We start from the raw sequence: 23054 nt of genomic DNA, 5'->3' as shown, positions 1-23054 counted from the left end.
AATTAATACTCCTGAGAAAAAAGGCAAGCTTAATGTCTACAAGGTGAGGTAATAGATAAATAAATGGAGTTTAATGTGGGGATATGCACAAGAAGAATGAAATGGCACACTATTAAATGAAGTTTGGGGATTTGAGGTACTCTAGTGCATGAGTCACAAAAGGCTAGCTGGCATGTTGGGCAAGTACATAAAAACAAACCTGGATAGGTGTCTGGTTAGGAAAGCTTTCAAGGGATGCTGGTAAAAATTCAGTCACATGGGAATCTTGGTTAGGATGGACCACTTGGGATGAAGGTGCACAACTCTATAAGTTGTTTGTTTTTGTTTATCTCCCCTCTCGTTGTGTGACACCTCTCTAACCCTTTATTGGGGGGGGAGAGTGAGGGAGAGGGAGTTCTTTGAATCTTCATTCTTTGGGGTATGGTTCTGTTTTTGTGGATGTCTGCGAAGACCACGAATTTCAGGTTGTATATTGTATCCAGTCTATGATATTAAATGGAAATATTGAACTATTGAGTTTATGCATTTAAAAGACAATCAGCATGTAATGTAAAGGGGTTGGCCTTTAACAATAGGGAGCTGTGTTACAGTGGTAGAGGGTTGGCAAAGTTATAGCTGGAGAACAATGTACAGTTTTGGCACCCTTTCATACAAATGCAGTAGCATTGGAGGCTTTCCAAAGGAGACTCAGTGGGTAATGTCTGGACTGAGAGGGGGTGTCCTACCAGAAGAAGATGGACAACCTGATTCAGTATTCTTTGGAGTTCAGGGGTGACCCTATTTAGCCAGGTCATGCTGAGTGGTGAGGCATGCTTGAGGGGCAGAGTGGCCTACTCATGTTCCTATTTTCTTGTGAGAAGCTTCAGGTGACAATTTCAGAGCGAAACATTGTGAATGAACCAGCATGGTTGATGATCACCATGGTGTAATCCCACAGGCTCTCCCAGATCTCATCAAAAACCTGAACATTTGGCTCCGCAAGGAAAAGTACATCTCTCTGGTTGCCGAGTGTCCTGAGCTCTTTCCAACCAGGAAAATGGTTCCTGTCATGCTTTGTTCAAGGAAAGGTTATATCTTCATTCAGACGGACAAGCCAATATATACCCCCAACGAGGCTGGTGAGTAGTCCAGTAACATACACACTGCTTTGTGATGGCCAAATCATAAGCGTTACAATGTCACAGCTGACACAGGCACTGTCCATGGCTTCAGTGACCCGGTTTGATGCCAACACTGGTGTGCTGGTCAAGGGTCTAATCTTGGCAGAGCTGACGGGAATGTGGGATGAACAAAATTGTTTTGGAGTAGGATTGGGATAAATGGGTGGTTGATGGTCGATGTGACTCCATGGGGCACAGGGAATGATCTGTGCTATGTGACCCATGTATGTCCCTCTGCAAGATCTCCTTCTGTGTTGTAAGGAGATATGGAAAAGCATTTGTCTCTCCTGCTGTGCATCACCCTATCAGGATTATCGAGTACTTAGCAGAAAGATCCAGTGGATGTGATACCCAAGCCTTGAGCTTTGTCTCTATCCTAAACTCCAACCCATAACCATCCCCAGTCACACCACACACAAAAATGCCAGCGTCCAAAGCAAATTGGGAGTAGAACTAGCGAAAGCTGGGTGGATCGGCATTATATTCCCACTGGGTATTCACCCCTATTGAATGAACAGCAGTGACTGTTGGGCAGTGGGATAATAGGAAATCAATGTACCAGTGTTGTTCGACAGCTCACTGCTCCCATTCCTTTCTTATGGCTAAACATTGCAAACCATAGATGAACTGACAACAACCTGGGCTACCTCTTCAGCCTCAGCTGTTCATTGTTGCTTCACATAGAATCAAACAGGTTAGAAATAGGCCATTTGGCCCATTGAGTCTGTGCCAACCATCAACACCTATTCCTACTCTCCTCGTGTTCCTACATTCTACCACTCACCCACACACTCAGGGAAATCTACAGTGGCCAATTAACTTCTGTCCCATGCCCTAATGGGATGTGGGACCAAACTGGGAGCCTCACATGGTCGACCTGACATGACAGTGGCAACATACTGCAGCAACTGAACTGTCTTCAGTGTATCTGCAGTCACAGGAAGTGTGTGCAAACTCCACCCAGACAGCACCGGAGGTCAGGATCAAACCCAGTCTCCAGGGCTGAGAGGCAGCAGCACTACCCACTGCACTGCAGAGTTGCTCTCTGCTTCAGCCTGGTGGAATATCTTGGGCATTCCCTCCTTTTATTGTCACCCAGGAGATGGGTGAAAGTTCCCTGGAGTGAAATACTCTGATGCTGTCCGGCTGGTTAGCCCAAGTGCCACACTAAATCCATGTTCAGAATTGAATGACGTTGCCTGGTTTACTTGTCCCTGCCACCCCTTGTAAAGTCACAAGGGTTTCAACAGATGGTCCTGTTTATCTGCTAGACTTGTGTCAACAGAAAATCCTGACTGAAGGTCTCCGTCCTGGAATGTCAACTGTTTCTCTTTCCACAAATCCAGTGTGCTCCAGTAGTTTCTGTTTTTATCTCTGCAGGGAGTATATTATCTTGTGGCTGCAGAAGTTCCCTTCATTTTCTCTGACCGCTCCACCTTGCCCCTGAACTTTGGCCTCATTGGGTTCAACTCCATCCAGAGGGCACTGGAGGTCAGGATTGAAGCCAGGTCTCTGCTGCCTGCCTCACTGGAGGCATCAAACTGGCTGCCCAGCTGGAACAGTTAACAGGCAACAATATGAATGCACTGTGACCCAAGCGGTGCTGCATCTCGTTTAATGAGGTTGCTCTGCATTGGGCGGCAGGTCACACTTTTGCCAGTTCAGTCCTGACGTGTGTTTTGCTCTTGTCTTGCCTTTGCAGTAAACTACAGGATCTTCACCCTGGACAACTACTTGAGACCAGTGAGCGAGAACGTCAGGGTAACCATATACGTGAGTACATTATCCACTTTGGGCAATCATCTAATGCACCGGCCCACCAATATTTCCTTCAAACAGCTTAGTTTTCAACACTTCTTCTTCCGGATCATGAAAGACCCAGAAGGACTGGAGATGATGTTTTCCACAGTCAGGTTTTCTAGGACCAGAAGAAACAGCCTTAGAATACTTAAAAGGACATCTCTTTAGAACAGAGATGAGGATGAATTTCTTTAGCTGGTGGGTAGTGAATTATTGCCACAGATGGCTGTGGAAGAAAAGTCATTGGGAGATAGATTATTGATGTTAGGTTGTCAAAGATTACAGGGAGAAGGCAGGAGAGTGGGGCTGAGAGGGATAGTAAATCAGACAGGATCGAATGGCAGAGGGGACTTGATGAGAATGGACTAATTATCAATGTTCCCTCTAACTTGTAATGACCAGTGTGTGCAAAAATCTTGCGCTGTGCAAATTTTTTTGTCCAGTGACAACATATGTGCACTGCATAATTCTTCAATAAAAACAATACACATAAGCCATTTCTATAATCTGCAGAAAATCATCGCAAATTCCACGTCATCAACACTGTCCACATCAGAAACCAGAAAAGAAAATGCAATTGTGTACGATCGTGAAATATACTCAACATGCCAACGAGGTAGAGGGTGACAACCTTTTGTGTTCAGTTTAAATTCCTCTATATGTTATTTGCAAAGGATGTGTATGTTCGCACACGCGCTCACCTTAGAGGGAACATTGCTAATTGTGCTCCTATGTCTTATGGTTTAATCCTTTATCAGTTAGTGAAGAGCAGGAGCAAAACATCGAAGGTGGCAAATGGTTCTTCATATTTCCATAATATGGAAGAAGATCATTCAGAAAGAGATTGAATTGGCCAATTCCAGGGATGGGATGGTTGTCCCGTTACAAACGGCTAAAATAGTTATACCTGTGGCATTTGGAGTTTGGAAGTCTGTGGGGTATCTTGTTGGAATATGCTCGGTCCTGAGCAGGCTGCTGTTCAGATGTTTCTACCGGCGGAGCATCTTGAGCAAAGGGACTGGACAAGGGGCCAGTCAGCTAGTACTGAAGCACGGGTGACCACTTCTCACAGAGAGCCTCAATCTCTGGAATACTCTACCATGGATGCAGGATCACTGGGGGAACTTAAAGGGTGCAGATATATTTTTGGTGAGTTGGCACAGAAGAGAACTACGGCTTGGGGCTGACCATGTTGAGCACTACTACTCCAACAATTCTAAAATTCAATGTGTTTGATTGAGTTGCTAGGATTCCAAGATCACAGTGGCCCAGCTTTTTGGTGCATTCCAGAGACGTGTTAACTCAAACCAATTGAAAGGCTTGAGAGGCCAAGGGCTTACTCCTGCTCCCTACTTTCTTATATGCTGAAAGAGGTTTTGAAGAGGAGATAGAAATTCAACCAGACTGGCTCCTGGGCTGAGAGATTACCAAAGACCATAGGACCATAGCTATAGGAGCAGAATTATGCCATTTGACCCATCAAGTCTGTTCCGCCATTTCATCATGGCTGATCCATTTTTCCTCAGTCCCAATCTCCTGCTTTCTCACTATTTCCCTTCATGCCCTGTCCAATCAAGAATCTATCAATCTCTGCCTGGGGGTGTTTAATAAAGACTTGGCCTCTACAGTTGCCCGAGGCAAAGAATTCCACAGATTCACCATTCTCTGGCTAAAGAAATTCCTCCTCATCTCCATTCTAAAAGAATGCACTTCTGTTCTGAGGCTGTGTCCTCTGGTCTTAGATACTCCAACCATAGGAAACATCCTCTCCACATCCACTCTATTAAGGCCTTTCACCATTTGATAGGTTTCAATGAGGACACCCCTCATTCTTCTGAATTCTAAAGAACACAGGCCCAGAGCCATCAAATGCACTTAATATGACAAGCCATTCAATCCTGAAATATTTTTGTGAACCTCTTTTGAACCCTCTCCAGTTTCAGCACATCCTTTCAAAAATAAGGGGCCCAAACCTGTTCACGATACTCCAAGTGAGGTCTCACCAGTGCTTTATAAAGTTTCAACATTACATCCTTGCTTTTATATTCTACTCCTCTTGAAATGACTACTAACATTGCATTTGCCTTCCTCACCACAGACTCAACCTACAAATTAACCTTTAGGGAACCCTATACAAGGACTCCAAATTCCTTTGCACCTCAGCATTTTGTAGTTTCTCTCCATTTAGAAAACATTTCCTGACACTGTATTCCATCTGCCATTTCTTTGTCCATTCTACTAATCCATTTGTGTCCTTCTGCAGCCTCTCTACTTCCCCAGAACTATCTGTCCCTCCACCTATCTTCATATCATCTACAAACTTTTGAATAAAACCATCAATATCATCATCCAAATCGTTGACATGTAATGTAAAAAGAATTGGTCCCAACACAGACTCCTGTGGAACACCACTAGTCACTGGCAGCCAACCAGGAAAGGCTCCCTTTATTCCCACTCTTTGCCTGCTTCCAATCAGCCACTGCTTTATCAATGCTAGAATTTTTCCTGTAATACCATGAGCTTGTAGCTTGTTAAGTAGCTTCATGTATGGCACATTGTCAGGGACTTCCTGAAAATCCAACTACACGTCATCAACTGATTCTCCTTTGTCTATCCTACTTGTTATTTCTTCAAAGAATTCCAACAGACTTGTCAGGCAAGATTTTCCCTTGAGGAAACCATACTGACTACGACTTATTTTATCATGTGCCTCCAAGTACCCTGAGATCTCATCCTTAATAGTCAATTCCAATATCTTCCTAATCACTGAGGACAGGCTAACTGGCCTATAGTTTCTTTTCTTCTGCCTCGCTCCTATCTCGAAGAGTAGAGTGACACTTGCAATTTTCTGGACTTCCAAACCATTCCAGAATCTATCAATTCTTGAAAGATCATTACTAATGCCTTTGCAATCTCATCAGCCACGTCTTTCAGAACCCTGGGGTGCACACCATCTGGTCCAGGTGACTTATCCACCTTCAGACCTTTCCATTTCCCAAGAACCATCTCCCTAGAAATGGTAACTTCACACGCTTCATGACCTCTGACACCTCAAACTTCCACCATTACAAATGGGTCCAAGGAATGATTGTCGGTGCCAGACGGGGTGGTTTGAGTATCTCAGAAGCTGTTAATCTCCTGGGATTTTTATGCCCAACAGTCTCTAGCGTTTACAAAGAATTGTTATGTTCCAGTGAGGAGGTCACTTAGAATCTCGAAGAGGTACAACACGAAGTTAGACCCTTTGGCCCACCAAATCTATGCTGACTATCAACCAGCCATTTATACTCATTTAATTTCATTCTCCCCACAGCTTCCCTCAGATTCTACCCCTCACGTCCATGTAGGGGCGACTTACAGTGAATACTTAACCTACAAAACCATGCACCTTTGTGATTATTGTGCCATCTAGTATACTATTTCCCTTGGTATTGGTAACTATATGTTAAGGAACATCCTTCCACCAATTCTAAAGCTCAATCCTTTCAATTGTTCTGCTAGAATTCCAAGAACATACAGTTCCCCAGCTTGCTGGTGCATTCCCGGAAGGTGCTAGCTCGGACGTTCAAAATCCCGGACATCGCAGAGTAAGTCAGTAGAGTGTTTTGGAAATCAAAGTCTTGCTCGATTGTTTTGAGAAGATGTTGCTAAATCTGTGAACCAGCTTTACACGTACGATTGATGCATTTGTGGTTATTGATCAGCCAGTTAATGCAGGCATTCTGTTCGATTGCTTGCATTCTGTTATCGGATTCTTGTACAGCCATTCAAAATGACAAAGGCCCCTCAGCACATCAGACCATGCCACCCCTCAAGCTTTCTACTATACTAAACCTCCACAAATTTCCCCCCATTCCCATCAAATCGACTCCCCACCCCCCCAAGATTCTATGCCTCAGCTACACACTGGGGGCAACTTACTGACCTGCATGTCTTTCTTATGTGGGAAGAAAGTGGAGGAAATGCATACGGTCAGAGGGAAACATGGAAACTCCACACAGACGGCACCAGAGGTCGGGATTGAACCTGGAACGCTGCCATTGTGTGCCAGCAGTACTAACTACTGTGATAGCTCTTTTGCTATCACATAGAAAACAAAATACTCAGAATATTTTTTGCCAGTGACCTGCAGGACTGAATATCAAAGGGTGGGGAGAGGGGGCTGGACCCACACACTGGCTTAACCTTCTCCTTCCATGATTATATATTCTTGTTGTGGGGTACAGTTGACACTGAAGACTGCTGTTTCTCTCTCCCTAACAGGCCAGGCATTTGGCGAATTGAAGCGGAATTTGACGAGGCGCCAATGTCTAAAGTGTCCGCCGAATTTGAGGTCAAGGAATTTGGTAATTATTGTTATTTTGTGTGAGAGAAATCTGCCATTATTTTTTTGTTGCTCTGCTTAAGTGTACCTGGGAACTTTCTGCCACCTGCAGTACCTTGATTGAGTCAAATGTTTGGAAATTTATTCTCATAATCATGAGACTGAATAGTACTGACCTTCAGCAAACACATATGATGTAAACACCAGCTCCCAACAATGGCTCCATTTATCAACGTCCAATAACATCCACTCCTGCATTTTGTTAATTACCTGTTGCTCTGTTCTCAATATTGTAATCATTCTGAATATTTTCTTGATTACGTGGATAAATTTGCAGAACACCAATTTCAATCAGTGCAAATACAATCAATAAGTTCTGTAATCTTTGATTAAATTTTGTTTCAAAGTTCTGCCCAGTTTCAAAGTCGACTTGCTGTCAGAAAAAATGTATTACCTGGTTTCAAGCGAAAGTTTCGACTTCAAGATCCTAGCAAGGTCAGTGATGTCGTGACGACTTTCAGTTTTCAGAACTCTTCTATTTTATTGATGGAGGGTATGAGATTTGATGATCCAGATCTGTTCACTATGTGTAGGCAGCTTGAAATTCAATTGAATTGTTCCTGGGAATCATTACTTGAAAATGAGGATTCACATATTTAGGAGGGAAGGGGTGAAGCATTTTTCTCTGATGACAGTGAGTCTTTAAAATGTTTTTCCTCAAGGGGCAGTGAAAGCATTCTTTGAGTGTTTTTAAGGCACAGGTTGGCATATCTAAGATGACCAAGAAGGCTAGGAGCTTTCCATGGGTAGATGGGAATCAGAAGTTGAGGCTGCACCAGCTCCAGGCTTGTGCACGCACAAACAAAAGAAAATCTGCAGATGCTGGACATCCAAGCACACACAAAATGGTGGAGGAACTCAGCAGGCCAGGCAGCATCTATGAAAAAGAGTACAGTCGATATTTTGGGCCAAGACCCTTCACAAGGATTGGAGTTCAGAGTAGACTTGAGGGGCTGAGTGGCCTACTCCTGCTCCTAGTTAATATGAGCCAATTTATATAACCATATAACAATTACAGCATGGAAACAGGCCATCTTGGCCTTTCTAGTCTGTGCCGAACGCTTACTCTCACCTAGTCCCACTGACCTGCACTCAGCCCATAATCCTCCATTCCTTTCCTATCTATATACCCATCCAATTTTACTTTAAATGACAATACCGAACCTGCCTCTACCACTTCTACTGGAAGCTTGTTCCGCACAGCTCCCTCTCTCTGAGTAAAGAAATTCCCCCTCGTGTTTCACTTAAACTTTTGCCCCCAAACTCTCAACTCATGTCCTCTTGTTTGAATCTCTCCTACTCTCAATGGAAAAAGCCTATCCACGTCAACTCTATCTATTCCCCTCATAATTCTAAATACCTCTATCAAGTCCCCACTCAACCTTCTACGCGCCAAAGAATAAAGACCTAACTTGATCAATCTTTCCCTGTAACTTAGGTGCTGAAACCCAGGTAACATTCTAGTAAATCTTCTCTCTGCTCTCTAATTTGTTGACATCTTTCTTATAATTCGGTGACCAGAACTGTACATAATACTCCAAATTCGGCCTTACCAATGCCTTGTACAATTTTAATATTACATCCCAACTCCTATACTCAATGCTCTGATTTATAAAGGCCAACATACCAAAAGCTTTCTTCACCACCCTATCCGCATGAGATTCCACCTTCAGGGAACTATGCACCATTATTCTTAGATCACTCTGTTCTACTGCATTCTTCAATGCCCTACCATTTACCATGTATGTCCTATTTGGATTATTCCTACCAAAATGTAGCACCTCACACTTATCAGCATTAAACTCCATCTGCCATCGTTCAGCCCACTCTCCTAACTGGCATAAATCTCTCTGCAAACTTTGAAAACCTACTTCATTATCGACAGTACCACCTCCCTTAGAATCATCTGCATATCATTTAACCAGTTTACTTGTATTGAATTCTGCAATGATTGTCAGTCAGGGCATTGAGTATAGATGTTGGCACTTATTGAAATCTACTAAATATAGAAAGGCTTAGATAGAGTGGGTGTGGAGAGGATGTTTCGAACAGTGGGAGAGTCCAGGACAAGAGGGCACAACCTGAAAACAGAAAAATTCCTCTGTACCTTTAGAATTGAGGTGCAGAGGAATTTCTTTAGCCAGAAGGTGGTGAATCTGTGGAATTCATTGCCATGGATAGCGGTGGAGGACAGTTGTTGAGTACAATTAAGGTGGAAGTTGATAGATTCATGGCGAGTGAGAATGTCAAAAGTTACAAGGAGAAGACAGGCGAATGGGGTTGAGACGGAAATTAAATCAGCCGTGATGAAACAGTGGATGAGCAGATGATGGGCCAAATGGTCTAATTATGACCCGATGTTTCATGGTCATCCTGGTCTAATCATTAATTTGCAATTGTACATGATATTGGTGAGGCAACACTTGGAAAACTTTGCTCAGTTTCCATTGTTCTCTGACAGGAATGATGGGAACCGTGCTGAAGCATTGCTTGGAGATGTGGAGATGATCAGATAGAGGTGATAACACCATGGACTTCGGTCCGTGGAGATGATCAGATAGAAGTGATAACACCATGGACTTCAGTCGGTGGAGATGATCAGATAGAGGTGATAACACCATGGACTTCAGTCGGTGGAGATGATCAGATAGAGGTGATAACACCATGGACTTCAGCCCGTGGAGATGATCAGATAGAGGTGATAACACCATGGACTTCAGTCGGTGGAGATGATCAGATAGAGGTGATAACACCATGGACTTCAGCCCGTGGAGATGATCAGATAGAGGTGATAACACCATGGACTTCGGTCGGTGGAGATGATCAGATAGAGGTGATAACACCATGGACTTTGGTCGGTGGAGATGATCAGATAGAGGTGATAACACCATGGACCAGTCAGAGGAGATGATCAGATAGAGGTGATAACACCATGGACTTCAGCCCGTGGAGATGATCAGATAGAGGTGATAACACCATGGACTTTAGTCGGTGGAGATGATCAGATAGAGGTGATAACACCACGGACTTCAGCCCGTGGAGATGATCAGATAGAGGTGATAACACCATGGACTTCAGCCCGTGGAGATGATCAGATAGAGGTGATAACACCATGGACTTTAGTCGGTGGAGATGATCAGATAGAGGTGATAACACCACGGACTTCAGCCCGTGGAGATGATCAGATAGAGGTGATAACACCACGGACTTCAGCCCGTGGAGATGATCAGATAGAGGTGATAACACCATGGACTTTAGTCGGTGGAGATGATCAGATAGAGGTGATAACACCATGGATTTCAGTCGGTGAGGATGATCAGATAGAGGTGATAACACCATGGACTTTAGTCGGTGGAGATGATCAGATAGAGGTGATAACACCATGGACTTCGGTCGGTGGAGATGATCAGATAGAGGTGATAACACCATGGACTTTGGTCGGTGGAGATGATCAGGTAGAGGTGATAACACCATGGACTTTGGTCGGTGGAGATGATCAGATAGAGGTGATAACACCATGGACTTCAGTCGGTGGAGATGATCAGATAGAGGTGATAACACCATGGACTTTAATCGGTGGAGATGATCAGATAGAGGTGATAACACCATGGACTTTAGTCAGTGGAGATGATCAGATAGAGGTGATAACGCCATGGACCAGTCGGTGGAAATGATCAGATAGAGGTGATAACACCATGGACTTCAGACGGTGGAAATGATCAGATAGAGGAGATAACACCATGGACTTCAGACGGTGGAAATGATCAGATAGAGGTGATAACACCATGGACTTCAGCCCGTGGAGATGATCAGATAGAGGTGATAACACCATGGACTTTAGTCGGTGGAGATGATCAGATAGAGGTGATAACACCATGGACTTTAGTCGGTGGAGTTGATCAGATAGAGGTGATAACACCATGGACTTTAGTTGGTGGAAATGATCAGATAGAGGTGATAACACCATGGACTTTAGTCGGTGGAGATGATCAGATAGAGGTGATAACACCATGGACTTTAGTCGGTGGAAATGATCAGATACAGGTGATAACACCATGGACTTCAGTCCGTGGAGATGATCAGATAGAGGTGATAACAGCATGTACTTCAGTCGGTTAAGATGATCAGATAGAGGTGATAACACCATGGACTTCAGTCCGTGGAGATGATCAGATAGAGGTGATAACAGCATGGACTTCAGTCCGTGGAGATGATCAGATAGAGGTGATAACAGCATGGACTTCAGTCGGTGGAGATGATCAGATAGAGGTGATAACACCATGGACTTCAGTCCGTGGAGATGATCAGATAGAGGTGATAACAGCATGTACTTCAGTCGGTTAAGATGATCAGATAGAGGTGATAACACCATGGACTTCAGTCCGTGGAGATGATCAGATAGAGGTGATAACAGCATGTACTTCAGTTGGTGGAGATGATCAGATAGAGGTGATAACACCATGGACTTCAGTCCGTGGAGATGATCAGATAGAGGTGATAACAGCATGTACTTCAGTCGGTTAAGATGATCAGATAGAGGTGATAACACCATGGACTTCAGTCCGTGGAGATGATCAGATAGAGGTGATAACAGCATGTACTTCAGTCGGTTAAGATGATCAGATAGAGGTGATAACACCATGGACTTCAGTCAGTGGAGATTATCAGATAGAGGTGATAACAGCATGTACTTCAGTCGGTTAAGATGATCAGATAGAGGTGATAACACCATGGACTTTAGTCTGTGGAGGTGATCAGATAGAGGTGATAACACCATGGACTTTAGTAGGTGGAGATGATCAGATAGAGGTGATAACACCATGGACTTTAGTCGGTGGAGCTGATAACATCATGAGTGACATTGACAGAATGAATGCATATCATCTTCTTGTCTTCAAGTATAGGGGATCAAAAACTAGAGGACATGAGTTGAAGGTGAAAGGGGGGCGGGGGGAGATTTGATAGGAATCTGAAGGACAATATTTTCACCAAGAGAGTGTTCAGTATACAGAACTATCTGGCAGAGGAAGTAGTTGAGGCAGGTGCACTAATGAGATTTAATAGACACATGGGAGGGGAAAGTACAAGGATAAAATGGCATTAGAGGGATATGAGCGAATGGAACTAAGCCTCATGAGCACTTTAGTCAGTATTGACGTGTGGGACTGAGGTCCTGTTTCCATGCTGTATGACTCTGTCTTCCTTCTGCATTTGTTAGATCCCATACCTGGAACATGGTTACATACAAATGATATTCCTAATCTCAAACAAATCTCAAGGTGTATAATTGATGCATTCTTTGATAATAAATGTACTTTGATTAGTTTTGATTTATTCAGCCTTAGTCCCTGAATTGCCTCAAACTTGATTGACATTGGAGTTAGCCAATCATCTCCATGCTGATTGGTGTTTCCTTTTATCAGCTGATTGACAGGGGAATTAGCCAATCATTTCCATCCTGCCTGCTATTTTTTTTATATAAACTTGTACAGTGAATAGCTGATTGTAAGCACTGTCCACATTATCTAATGTAGGCACACATATGGAGAACCTGTGAATGGAGTGGCCTACGTAAGATTCGCTATTATCCACGGAGAAGGGAATAAAACCTACCTGCGGGGCCTGGAGGAACAACGTCAGGTGTGTTTCTCAGCTCAGACGGTTGCTGGGTGAGAATGGGGAGTGTGGTAACCGGATCTGGACAGGGTGTAGAGCAGCTTCACCAGGAGGTTTAATTTTATTTATTTATTTAGATGAGGCATGGAATAGACCCTTCCACCCTTTCGAGCTGTGCTGCCCAGCAATCTCCCATTTAGCCCTTTCCTCGCCTAATCATAGGACCAATTAGTCAGTGTATTGTGTACAGTTTTGGTCACCCAGTTAGAGGACAGATGTCATTAAGCTGGAGAGAGAGAGAGAACAGAGAAGGCTTATGAGAATATTGCAGGACTGGAGGGTCGTGGGAGGATCCGTATCATATAAGTGCCAGTGCTTTTTCCCAGTGAAAGGCATTGATTTAATGTGAGAAGAGAGTTTTAAATAGAATTGAGGGGGAATTTCTTTACGCACAACCACAGGAGCAAAGGGAATGAACTGCCAGAAGAATTGGTTGAGACAGGTATAAGAACAACTTTTAAAAAGTACTTGGACAGATAGGAACAATTTGGAGGGACATGTGTCAACATGGGCAAATGGGACCAGTTTAGATTGACTTTGGTTAGAATGAGTGATTAGGGCCAAAGGGCCTGTCCCTTTGCTGTATAATACTGTGATTGAAATGAATTTACAGCAAGGGGCAAAAGCAAATCACAGGGAATCTGAGGAGGACCTTTTTCACCCAGGGAGCAGTGAGTACCCGGATTACACTGCTGTAGAGAGAGTTAGAAGCAGCGTCACTGACAACAATGATGAAGTGTCTGGACTAACACTTGAACTGCCCAGGTATAGAAGGCTACAGACCAAGTACTGGGAAATGGGATTAATACCGATGGCTGCCCATTAGTCAGTGTGGACGAGGGGTGCCCAACGTCCTTCGTCCATGCTGGATGACCTGATGACTCTTTCGCTTTCTGTGTGCCTGATGGCAGTAAGTCAGCACTTAGTAGAATGTTCCATCATGTCTCGTGGAGAGTTCTGATCAGGAGTGCCCATCCCTTCCCTGAGTTGCTGCATCTCTTCTGGCAAACTTTGCTAAGTGCAGGGTGGTCATCTATAAATGTTTATTTTTACTTACAGAGATACAGCGCAGATTAGGCCTATGCCACCCTGCAGTCCCATCCTAAATTGTCCTTAGCCTAGGGGCATGGGTCAATTTATAGTGACCAATTAACCAACCAAATGATATGTCTTTGGACTGTGGGAGGAAACCGGAGCACCCAGAGAAAACCCACACAGTAACAGTGGGAATGTACAAACTCCTTACAGGCAGTGGTGGGAATTGAACCTGTGTTGCTGGTACTGTAAAGCATTGTGCTCACCACTACACTGCCGTGTCACCCAGGTTGTATCTATCCTCAGTGTCACAGTCTTGATGGATGGACTGGGGGGGGGGCGGTGGGCACTGAAATCGGGTCACATTTCTTTTGTCATTTGCCGACACTGTGATCTTACTAAAGTAAATGACATGTTATTTCTTTGGTTGCCTATTCATATTTGGGGTGGAGTCAATATTTATCCTCCATACTCAATAGAAGAGATGTGGTAACAGACATGGAATTGCTGCAAGCGCTCATTTGCTCATACAGCGTCTGTGGAGGGAGAACCAGGTCCGAGACCCTTCAGCACAACTTGAAACGCTGATCATTTCTCTTCCCACAGATGCTGAGTATTGCTAACCTTTGCTGATTTCATTTCAGATTTCTAGCATCTGCAATTGCTCTGATTTTTGACGGAGAGTGATGTGTGTGCACGTGTTTCAAACCAAGATGTGTAATGGCATGTACAAAAATCTTCCTTGTGCATTCACCTTGTCCTGTGAGGCCAATAGTCTCATAGTTGTTAAAAAGTGAATTTAATCAGTGTATAAGTCAAACGTACATCTGTGCAGGAGAATAATATACAGGACATAGAGCAGTACAGCATTGAAACAGTCACAATATCCGTTTGATTTAGTTTAGTAAATTCAAAGGTTTCAAAGGTACATTCAATGCTAGAGAAATGTATACAATTCACATCCTGAAATTCTTTTTCTTTGCAACCAGCCATGAAAACAGAGGAGTGCCCCTAAGCCCCCCCCAGATTCCCCCACCCGCGCATAAGCAGCAGTAAATCAATGATCCCCCTCCCCCACCAGCAAAGAAAAAGCATCGACGCCCCTCACCAAGCACTACAGCGTGCAGCAAAGCATCAATAAAGACACAGACTTGCAGTACCCCAAAGCCTACTCGTTCACCCGGTAATTTGACACACACTGTGTGTCCCTCTCCCTCTCCCTCTCCCTGATAAGGTGTCCCCATTTCACAGCGAGAGGGGAGACATAATAAACAACTCGCTGATTTATGATATTAAAAGTCCATTGCGTCGCCTTTTCCGAGCCCAAAGAACTCGGGTCTCTGCCACACAGCCAGCTCACTGCTTTCGATCTCTTAAACTAATCCCTGCTGCTTGCGTACGATCATGCCTCCATTTCCTGTATATTCGTGTGCATATTTAATGCCAACTTAAACATCACCATTGTATCTGTTTCCAACACCACCCCGAAGCCTGTTCTAGGCCCCCACCACTCACTGTGTGTAAATAAAAACTTGTCCTGCACATCTTCTTTAAACTTTCTCTTTCTCAAAGCTATGCCCGTAATGGGGCAAGTACACACAATACTCCGTGTCGCCTTACCAACTTCCACAGGGGAGACAGGGGTGGGGGGATGTGGTGGAGCGTTTTTAGTGGAAATGTATAGAGAATAAAATGGAATTGATGAAGGAGCAGTGTAATATATAGGGAAATTAGCTGAGAATCTGTAAAATGGCATAGACTCAACAGGTCAAGTAGCCTCTTTTTCTATCGCAAGGTCATATGTAAGCACTCATAAATTAGGTACGGGTGTGAAAGAAACTCCTTGAGTCAGTACCATTCTGGGTGACAGTGTGCTTCCCCATCTCGGCCTGCCTCAGTCAGCTTCTGGAGAGCAGCTCTACACCGCAGGGGCACACCAATGCTGAGCGTCCAGGACTCCTCCATCAGCAGCTCAGGACACGAGTTCAATCCAGAATCATAAAAGGTGTGCTACTTCAACGGTAACGGCAGTCGAACCCCAATCCTACACTGCTCAGTCCTTTGGAAATCCCACCGAGCGATGTTTCCCAGGCTCCCTGTAAACCCACTGGATTCCCATTCCCCCCCCCCCCACTCCATATAACTCACCCAGAGTCGCGTTCCAGTACACCCTTCAGACTCACTGACCCAGCGCTTCTTTTAAACCTCTTGTTCAGAAACATCCATTATACAACTATATAAAATGGTTCATTTTTGGCACGTGTGCTTGGTGCTAGGGTGGAGATACCTCTCTACCAAAGGAGGTGCAAGGTTCCCCTTCCTTCTGCCAGCCTGCAGGGCACCCCTGTGCCAGGTGTAGAGCTTGCTTAGCCCTGCTCAGTCATGAGAAGCCCTGGGAGCTAGTGGTGGATGATTGTACGAACAGTTGGTGCATATCATGCGACCACTGGCGCCAGGTAGATAATCTCTGAAGGGTATTGATAATGGATGGCGTCACCTGTCTTGTAAAGACATTGTCCAGAAGCAAAAGGCAATAGCAAACACTTCTGTAGAAAAATTTGCCAAGAACGATGGTGGTCGTGGAAAGACCATGATCGCCCACGTCATGACATGGTACGTAATGAATAAATAAACTGAGATATAGTCATAAACAGTGTGTATGCTCCAGGCAGATCATGCCACGTGCAAGGCAGGGAAAGAAAGCAATGTAAAATGTTGTGCTGCAGGAGAACTGGAACGTCTGCTTCCTGGAATTAGTAATGTGTTGCTTTACTGGTAGAAATTATGTCCAAAGGTCCGGGCAATCAGGCCGTCTGGCACAACTGCAGGCCGGAGGGTGCCAGATTACCAGAATTTTTGCATTAAAACAAATCAAAGCACTGAAAGCAAATTGGTTACTGCATATTTATTTTTATTTTCAGCTCAAAGATGGAAAGGAGTTGTTTTCTCTGAAAAGCGAAAGGCTATTGGAAAAAGTGGCGCAAAGGATGGAGCAGCTCGTGGGGCAGCACCTGTCTGTGGCCGTGACCGTCTTTGAAACATCCAGTAAGTGAACTTTATCCTGAGCTTCAAACAGTACTTATGGAATAGAGATGAAGCCTGGCGTGTAATGGGCGTGTTGGATCTGGAGGTAATATTGTTGAGAAAGTTCTTCAGAAGTCATGAATGAGATGTAAATCTCCTGGTTACAGCCTCTTTATTAGTTGTTCAAAGTGAAGAAACAACAATAATCAACCCATTCAAGGGCTGAAGAGACTGAAAAAACATAGAACAAACAAGACAACATCTGCAGATGCTGGAAATGCAATGCACACACACAAAATGCTGAAGGAACTCAGCAGGCCAGGCAGCATCAACGGGAAAGAGTACAGTCAACGTTTCGGGCTGAGACACTTCAGTACGAACAAAGAAGATGTGGTCATTATGCACCAAAAACTAACTCAGCCTTGACAGATAAGGAATTCATTGATCAGAGCAGGCTATGCAACAGTTTGCAGCTGCTGAAAATCCAGCAACACACGCAGAATGCTGGAGGAATTCAGCAGGGCAGGCAACACCTGTCGGAAAAAGTACAGTTGACATTTCGAGCTGAGACCCTTCGTCAGGACTGCAGAAAAAAAGGTGAGGAATGGATTTCAAAGGTGGGGGAGGAAAGAAATGCAAGGAGGTAAGTGAAGCCTGGAGGGGGCAGGATGAAGTACAGAGCTGGAAAGTTGATTGGTGAGATACAGGGCTGGACAAGGGGGAGTCCGATAGAAGAACAGAAAGGCATGGAAGAAAAAAGCACCAGAGGGAAGTGATTGGCAGGCAAGGAGATAATGTGAGAGAGGGAAAAGGTGATGGGAAATGGTGAAGGGAGGGTGGGGAATGCATTACTGGAAGTTTGAGAAATTGATGCTCATGCCATCAAGTTGGAGGCTACCCAGACAGAATATAAGGTGTTGCTCCTCCAACCTGAATGTGGCCTCATCATGACAGTAGAGGAGGCCATGGATTGACATAGGGAATAGGAAGTGGAATTAAAATGGGTGTTCATGCCATCAGATTGGAACCTATCCAGGTGAAGTAACACAAGGATGTTGCCTGGATTGGGGAGCATCCCTTATGAGAATAGGTTGAGTGAATGGCCATTTCTCCTTGGAGTGACGGAGGATGAGAAGTGACCTGATAGAAGTGAATAAGATGATGAGAGGAATTGATCATATGGATAGTCAGAGGCTTTTTCCCAGGCTGAAATGGCTAACACAAGGGAGCATAGTTTTAAGGTGCTTAGAAGCAGGTACAAAGGGGATGTCAGAGGTAAGTTTTTTTTACACAGAGAATGGTGGATGTGTAGGATGCAGTGGCAGCAACAGCGGTACAGGCAAATGCAATAGCATCTTTTAAGAGACATGGAGCTTAGAAAAATAGAGGGCTATGTGGTAGGCATATCCTAGCCGTTTGTAGGGTAGGTTACTTAGTTAGCACAACATTGTGGGCCGAAGGGCCTGTAATGTGCTGTAGATTTCTATGATTCACTTGTGAGTCTGGTGGGGTCATATACTGTGTCTGGTGCTCCTGATGTGGCCTTCTGCATATCGGTGAGACTCGACGTAGTTTGGGAGACAGTTTTGCCGATCACCTACGCTCCATCTGCCAGAAAAAGCGGGAACTCCCAATGGCCACCCGTTTTAATTCCACATCCCATTCTTAGGTGGATTGTCCTTGTGGGAAGGGAAACTCACCTGCGTTTGAACAGCTCTATTGATGCTGGCTGCTGAACAGATCATTAAGATACAAACCACAATAAAGCAAATGTTATAAGTCGTAACGTCAAGTAATCCCAGTAGCCTAAAGGGTGGAATCAATCCAGTTAAAGAAATCCCACCCACCGGACTGATGTATCTTAGTTGTTTCTTTACAGTTATCATTGGCCAAATCAGATATGTCTTAAGACTCGTTTTCAATGTAAATACAACACTCCTTGCCTATAACAGCACATGACCCCAAAACCACTTGACTTTATTTCTTACATCCTTCACACACATGAGGAGTAAAAATCTTTATGTTATGTGTCCATCTAAATGTGCAATCAAAGTAATTTATAATAAATAGAACAGTCAATGTAACATAGAGTACACTCAAATCAATGTCAGTTAATCAGTCTGATGGCCTGGTGGAAGAAGCTGTCCCAGAGCCTGTTGGTCCTGGCTTTTATGCTGTGGTTCCGTTTCCCGGATGGTAGCAGCTGGGATAGATTGTGGTTGGGGTGACTCAGGTCCCCAATGATCCTTCGGGCCCTTTTTTCACACCTGTCTCTGTAAATGTCCTGAATAGTGGGAAGTTCACATTTACAGATGTGCTGGGCTGTCCGCACCACTCTCTGTCGAGTTCTGTGATTGAGGGAGGTACAGTTCCCGTACCAGGCAGTGATGCAGCCAGTCAGGATGCTTCTATAGAACGTTCTTAGAATTTGGGAGCCCGTACCAAACTTTCTCAGCTGTCTGAGGTGAAATAGGTGCTTTTGTACACACACAGCTGGTGTGTACAGACCACGTGAGGTCCTCGGTGATGTAGATGCTGAGGAACTTAAAGATCTAATACCATAGGATTTTGGAGAAGCAGTGTAGGCATTGCAACCATTTTCCACAAGGCATCAGCTGTGTCATTGCTTACGCTTTCTAGAGCTGAAGTAGCATTTTACATTTCTCTTGTACTTCTCGCAACACCATAAACTGCAAATTAAATTTCTGTAAAGCGACCTCCTTCTGAAATGTCCTGTTTATATTTGGAATCAGGATGGTAATATAAAGTCTGTGTATGTTTCATAGCAGTGAAGATATAATCAAAGTAACAAAGTCCTAAACAATGTCGTGGGAGTGAGATTCAAGCTCCATTCCCACATATTGTTCCATGAAATCAAACCAATTTTGATTGTCTGTCAGGAGCTGTTCAGAACAGTGATATTTTTATGGTGGACTACATCGATAAAAGTTCCAGAACCATTATTCCAATTAGGACAGTGTAATGTATCGTTACACAATCTATTCACTGCTGTGAAGTTAACTTCGGGGGAAACCTAAGACAGGTTGGTGGCTTTGTTATGGAACGTGGGTGTAAGTATAGAGATATCCCAGGAAAAACCCAGCACTTCACTGGCACCAGCCTGTCTGCCGTCAAGGACATATATACAGAAAGGTACTGGAAAAAGGCCAGTAACATCATGAAGAATCCCATCCACGTTGCTTGTCCCACTCCCATCAAAGAGGAGGCTATGTATCATCTATGCTAGGATCACCAGACTCAAAAACAATTAATTTCCTCAAGCAATAAGGCTGATCGACACCTCTACCCACTAACTCACACCACCCTCCCCCCCCCCCCATCACCAGGTTCGCATATGGCCAAGTGTGGAGTGAGAGATACTGAAACAGGTCAATAGCTCACAGACTTTAACGTGAACAGTGTTAAAGGTAATGAAAACAATAAACACTAGGCCAAACAGGGTCACCAACTAAAACTCTCAAAGGGAAGACGAGGCCTATACTGTGGCTGAAAGGAACAACTAAGAATAAAATGGATACCGCTAGTCTTCAGAGTCGGTTGACTCGACTGTCCAATTTCTCAGGCAAGGTGGAATGCAAGCAGGCAGCGAAGCGTTGCTGTGTCCAGGTCTCGACAAATACTATGATGGAATGAATGGAGTTAAATACCATCACAAGGAAATGATAATTAGCTGACAACTGCATATTCATGGGTGCAATTGCTAAATCTGCTGCGCTGCCGAATCCGTGGTTGTGATGGATTCCAAGACCACTACTTTATCATGTCTCGTCAGTCGCCTTATGTACAGACACTCCTCTGCCTGGTGTCACCTTATGGACAGACAATTAATCAATGTGTATTAGTTATCTTTTGTACTTATTGTGTTTTTTATCTTGTTTTTTTGCTGCTTTGGATCCAGCGTAACAATGATTTTGTTCTCCTTTACACTTTGGCGCCTGAAATGACATTAAACAATCTTGAACATTTTGAATTTTGAGTCTTGAGAAGGTGTGGTTAGGACTGGACTTGGTATTACTCACTAAGCCATGGGGATAGAGTGTTTGCACAAGTGACCTAGTCCAAGATGAGGAGTAGGGGGCATGTTCATTATGTCTCCCTTGCAAAGAGTGAACTAACAATACTAACCTGTTGTTGGACTGTGATATTGAGCTTCATCCTAGGGGGAAAGTGTATATGTTGTACAGACCTACAGCATTGCCTAGCATTGGTGAGGCTTGTGATGTATATGTAATGTATTGTCATACCCAACAGTTAGCGGTATTAACAGCATCTACAAATTCATGTGCTGCCTATAAAACAAGTTTTAATCGGCACATGGTGGCTAGAGAAAATTAGATGAAATGCAACACCAAACAATATCAGAATGAACAGTAGAGAATGGTTCTTTGTCTTTTGGCTGTTTAGTGATTTATTCACTTTAGCTCCGGGTATAGAGGCAGCTGCACCAGACTTAAGAGTGAGAGCTCTCAGGTTCAAATCCGGCTGGTTCTTTGCTGGGTTGAGCGTAGAGCAATCTCATAAAACAGACAAAAGCTAAAGCAATGCCGATGTGCCAAATTGGCCTGGGGAGGAACTTCTCTTTAGCTCAGTGGTAGAACTACTGAGCAGGGGTTACTGGCACCATCAGTGCTTGCTGTGTCCATCTTGTCTTCCTAGTGCCACCTTTCCTCGCTTGCAGTGGTTGGTCCTGACGAGGGGTTTCGGCTCAAAACGCCGACTCTTTATTCCCCTTTGTAGATGCTGCCCGACCAGCTGAGTTCCTCCACCATTTTGTGTGCGTTGCTCTGGATTTCCCGATTCTCTGGTGTTAATGGATTCCAGGGAGCAGCTGAGATGAGGGCAGCTCACCCTTATTGCTTCCTAGTTGATTGCCTGGGAGGATTCTCAGACTGCCTACCTGGCTTGATAACTGCGAGCAACATCACCATTGCCCCTCGAGCAAACCCTGCAGAGGGGATGGTCCATACCCAGGGCTCCCAGGTCTTTCTGGCCCGTTGTGAGCACCAGTAGAGAGCAGGATCCCTGTCCTTACATGCAACACATCTTGGTGGGTAAGTAACGGACAGAAAATGGACAAACTGTGCCTTTGCCAGAGCACTTCCAGATAAACTCTTGTTAATCCACCACCCCCAAGACCAGTGATGCTGGACTAAGAGATTTTCCAGACTATTGCCTATTACTACAAAAATATATCTTTAATTTACTTCATTTGAAAAGTTACCCAGTCCTATCATAAACGTTCCAGTGAAATAGATGAGTTTAAAAGGGGAAAGCGGCTTTAAAAGGAGTGTTGGAAATCGGGCTCCAGTGAGTTTAAAGAGAGCTCTGGAAATGGGAACCCGGTGAGTTTAGCAAACATGCTAAAGCATCAGGATTTATGAATAATAGGATGGGGTATTATTGGGGGTGTTTCATTTGGGGCAGTGGAAGAGAACATCAACAAAAAACAAAATCAGGTAGGTGAGTCCTAGGGAGAGCAAAATGGGAGTGGTATAAGAGGGTCAGCATGGACTGTGTGGACCAAAGGGCCTGATTTCCTGATTTATTATATTGCAGTGCACAAGGTCACCCTAGTGGCCACAGTAAAGTATCACCCTGGCACATCAGCACATAAGCATAGTAATTACTGCAGGTGCATCAATTGCAGTTTACTGTGAACTCTTAGAGGACATACTGATTTAAGTAGCAATGAAAATAAATGTGAGTTAAAGTAAAAAAAAGATTAAACAAAGAACTGATATAATAAGTGCCTGTTGCTCTTTCCAACAGGTGGACAAATGGAGGAACTGGAGGTCAACAACATAAAGTTTGTATCGTCTCCTTACGTTATTGACTTGTCAAGAACGAGCAGCTATTTTACACCACAGCTCACCTTCAGTGTTTTGGTACGTATCATTGCCACAGCTCAGAACAGCTTTTCCGATGGAATTAACTCTGTGTCAGGTTGTGAGGTT

General features: G+C 44.1%; 1 protein-coding gene across 1 annotated transcript in view; it reads left to right on the top strand.

Moving 5' to 3' along the window:
* Positions 1-943: 943 nt before the first annotated feature.
* Positions 944-23054, top strand: part of LOC132394482 (complement C4-B-like) — a 101469-nt gene continuing 79358 nt past the window's right edge. Inside the window, exons 1-8 of the mRNA XM_059970690.1 lie at positions 944-1118; positions 2863-2933; positions 6462-6547; positions 7224-7306; positions 7692-7779; positions 12879-12984; positions 16977-17100; positions 22870-22985. Of these exons, the coding sequence (XP_059826673.1) occupies positions 1037-1118; positions 2863-2933; positions 6462-6547; positions 7224-7306; positions 7692-7779; positions 12879-12984; positions 16977-17100; positions 22870-22985 (756 nt within the window). The 5' untranslated portion in view covers positions 944-1036. The remainder of the gene's footprint in view (positions 1119-2862; positions 2934-6461; positions 6548-7223; positions 7307-7691; positions 7780-12878; positions 12985-16976; positions 17101-22869; positions 22986-23054) is intronic.

This window comes from Hypanus sabinus, chromosome 5, assembly GCF_030144855.1.
Source record: "Hypanus sabinus isolate sHypSab1 chromosome 5, sHypSab1.hap1, whole genome shotgun sequence".
In the NCBI taxonomy this organism is placed as follows: Eukaryota; Metazoa; Chordata; class Chondrichthyes; order Myliobatiformes; family Dasyatidae; genus Hypanus; species Hypanus sabinus.
The sequence above is the reverse complement of the archived record's forward strand: the minus strand, read 5'-3'. Positions and strand labels throughout refer to the sequence as shown.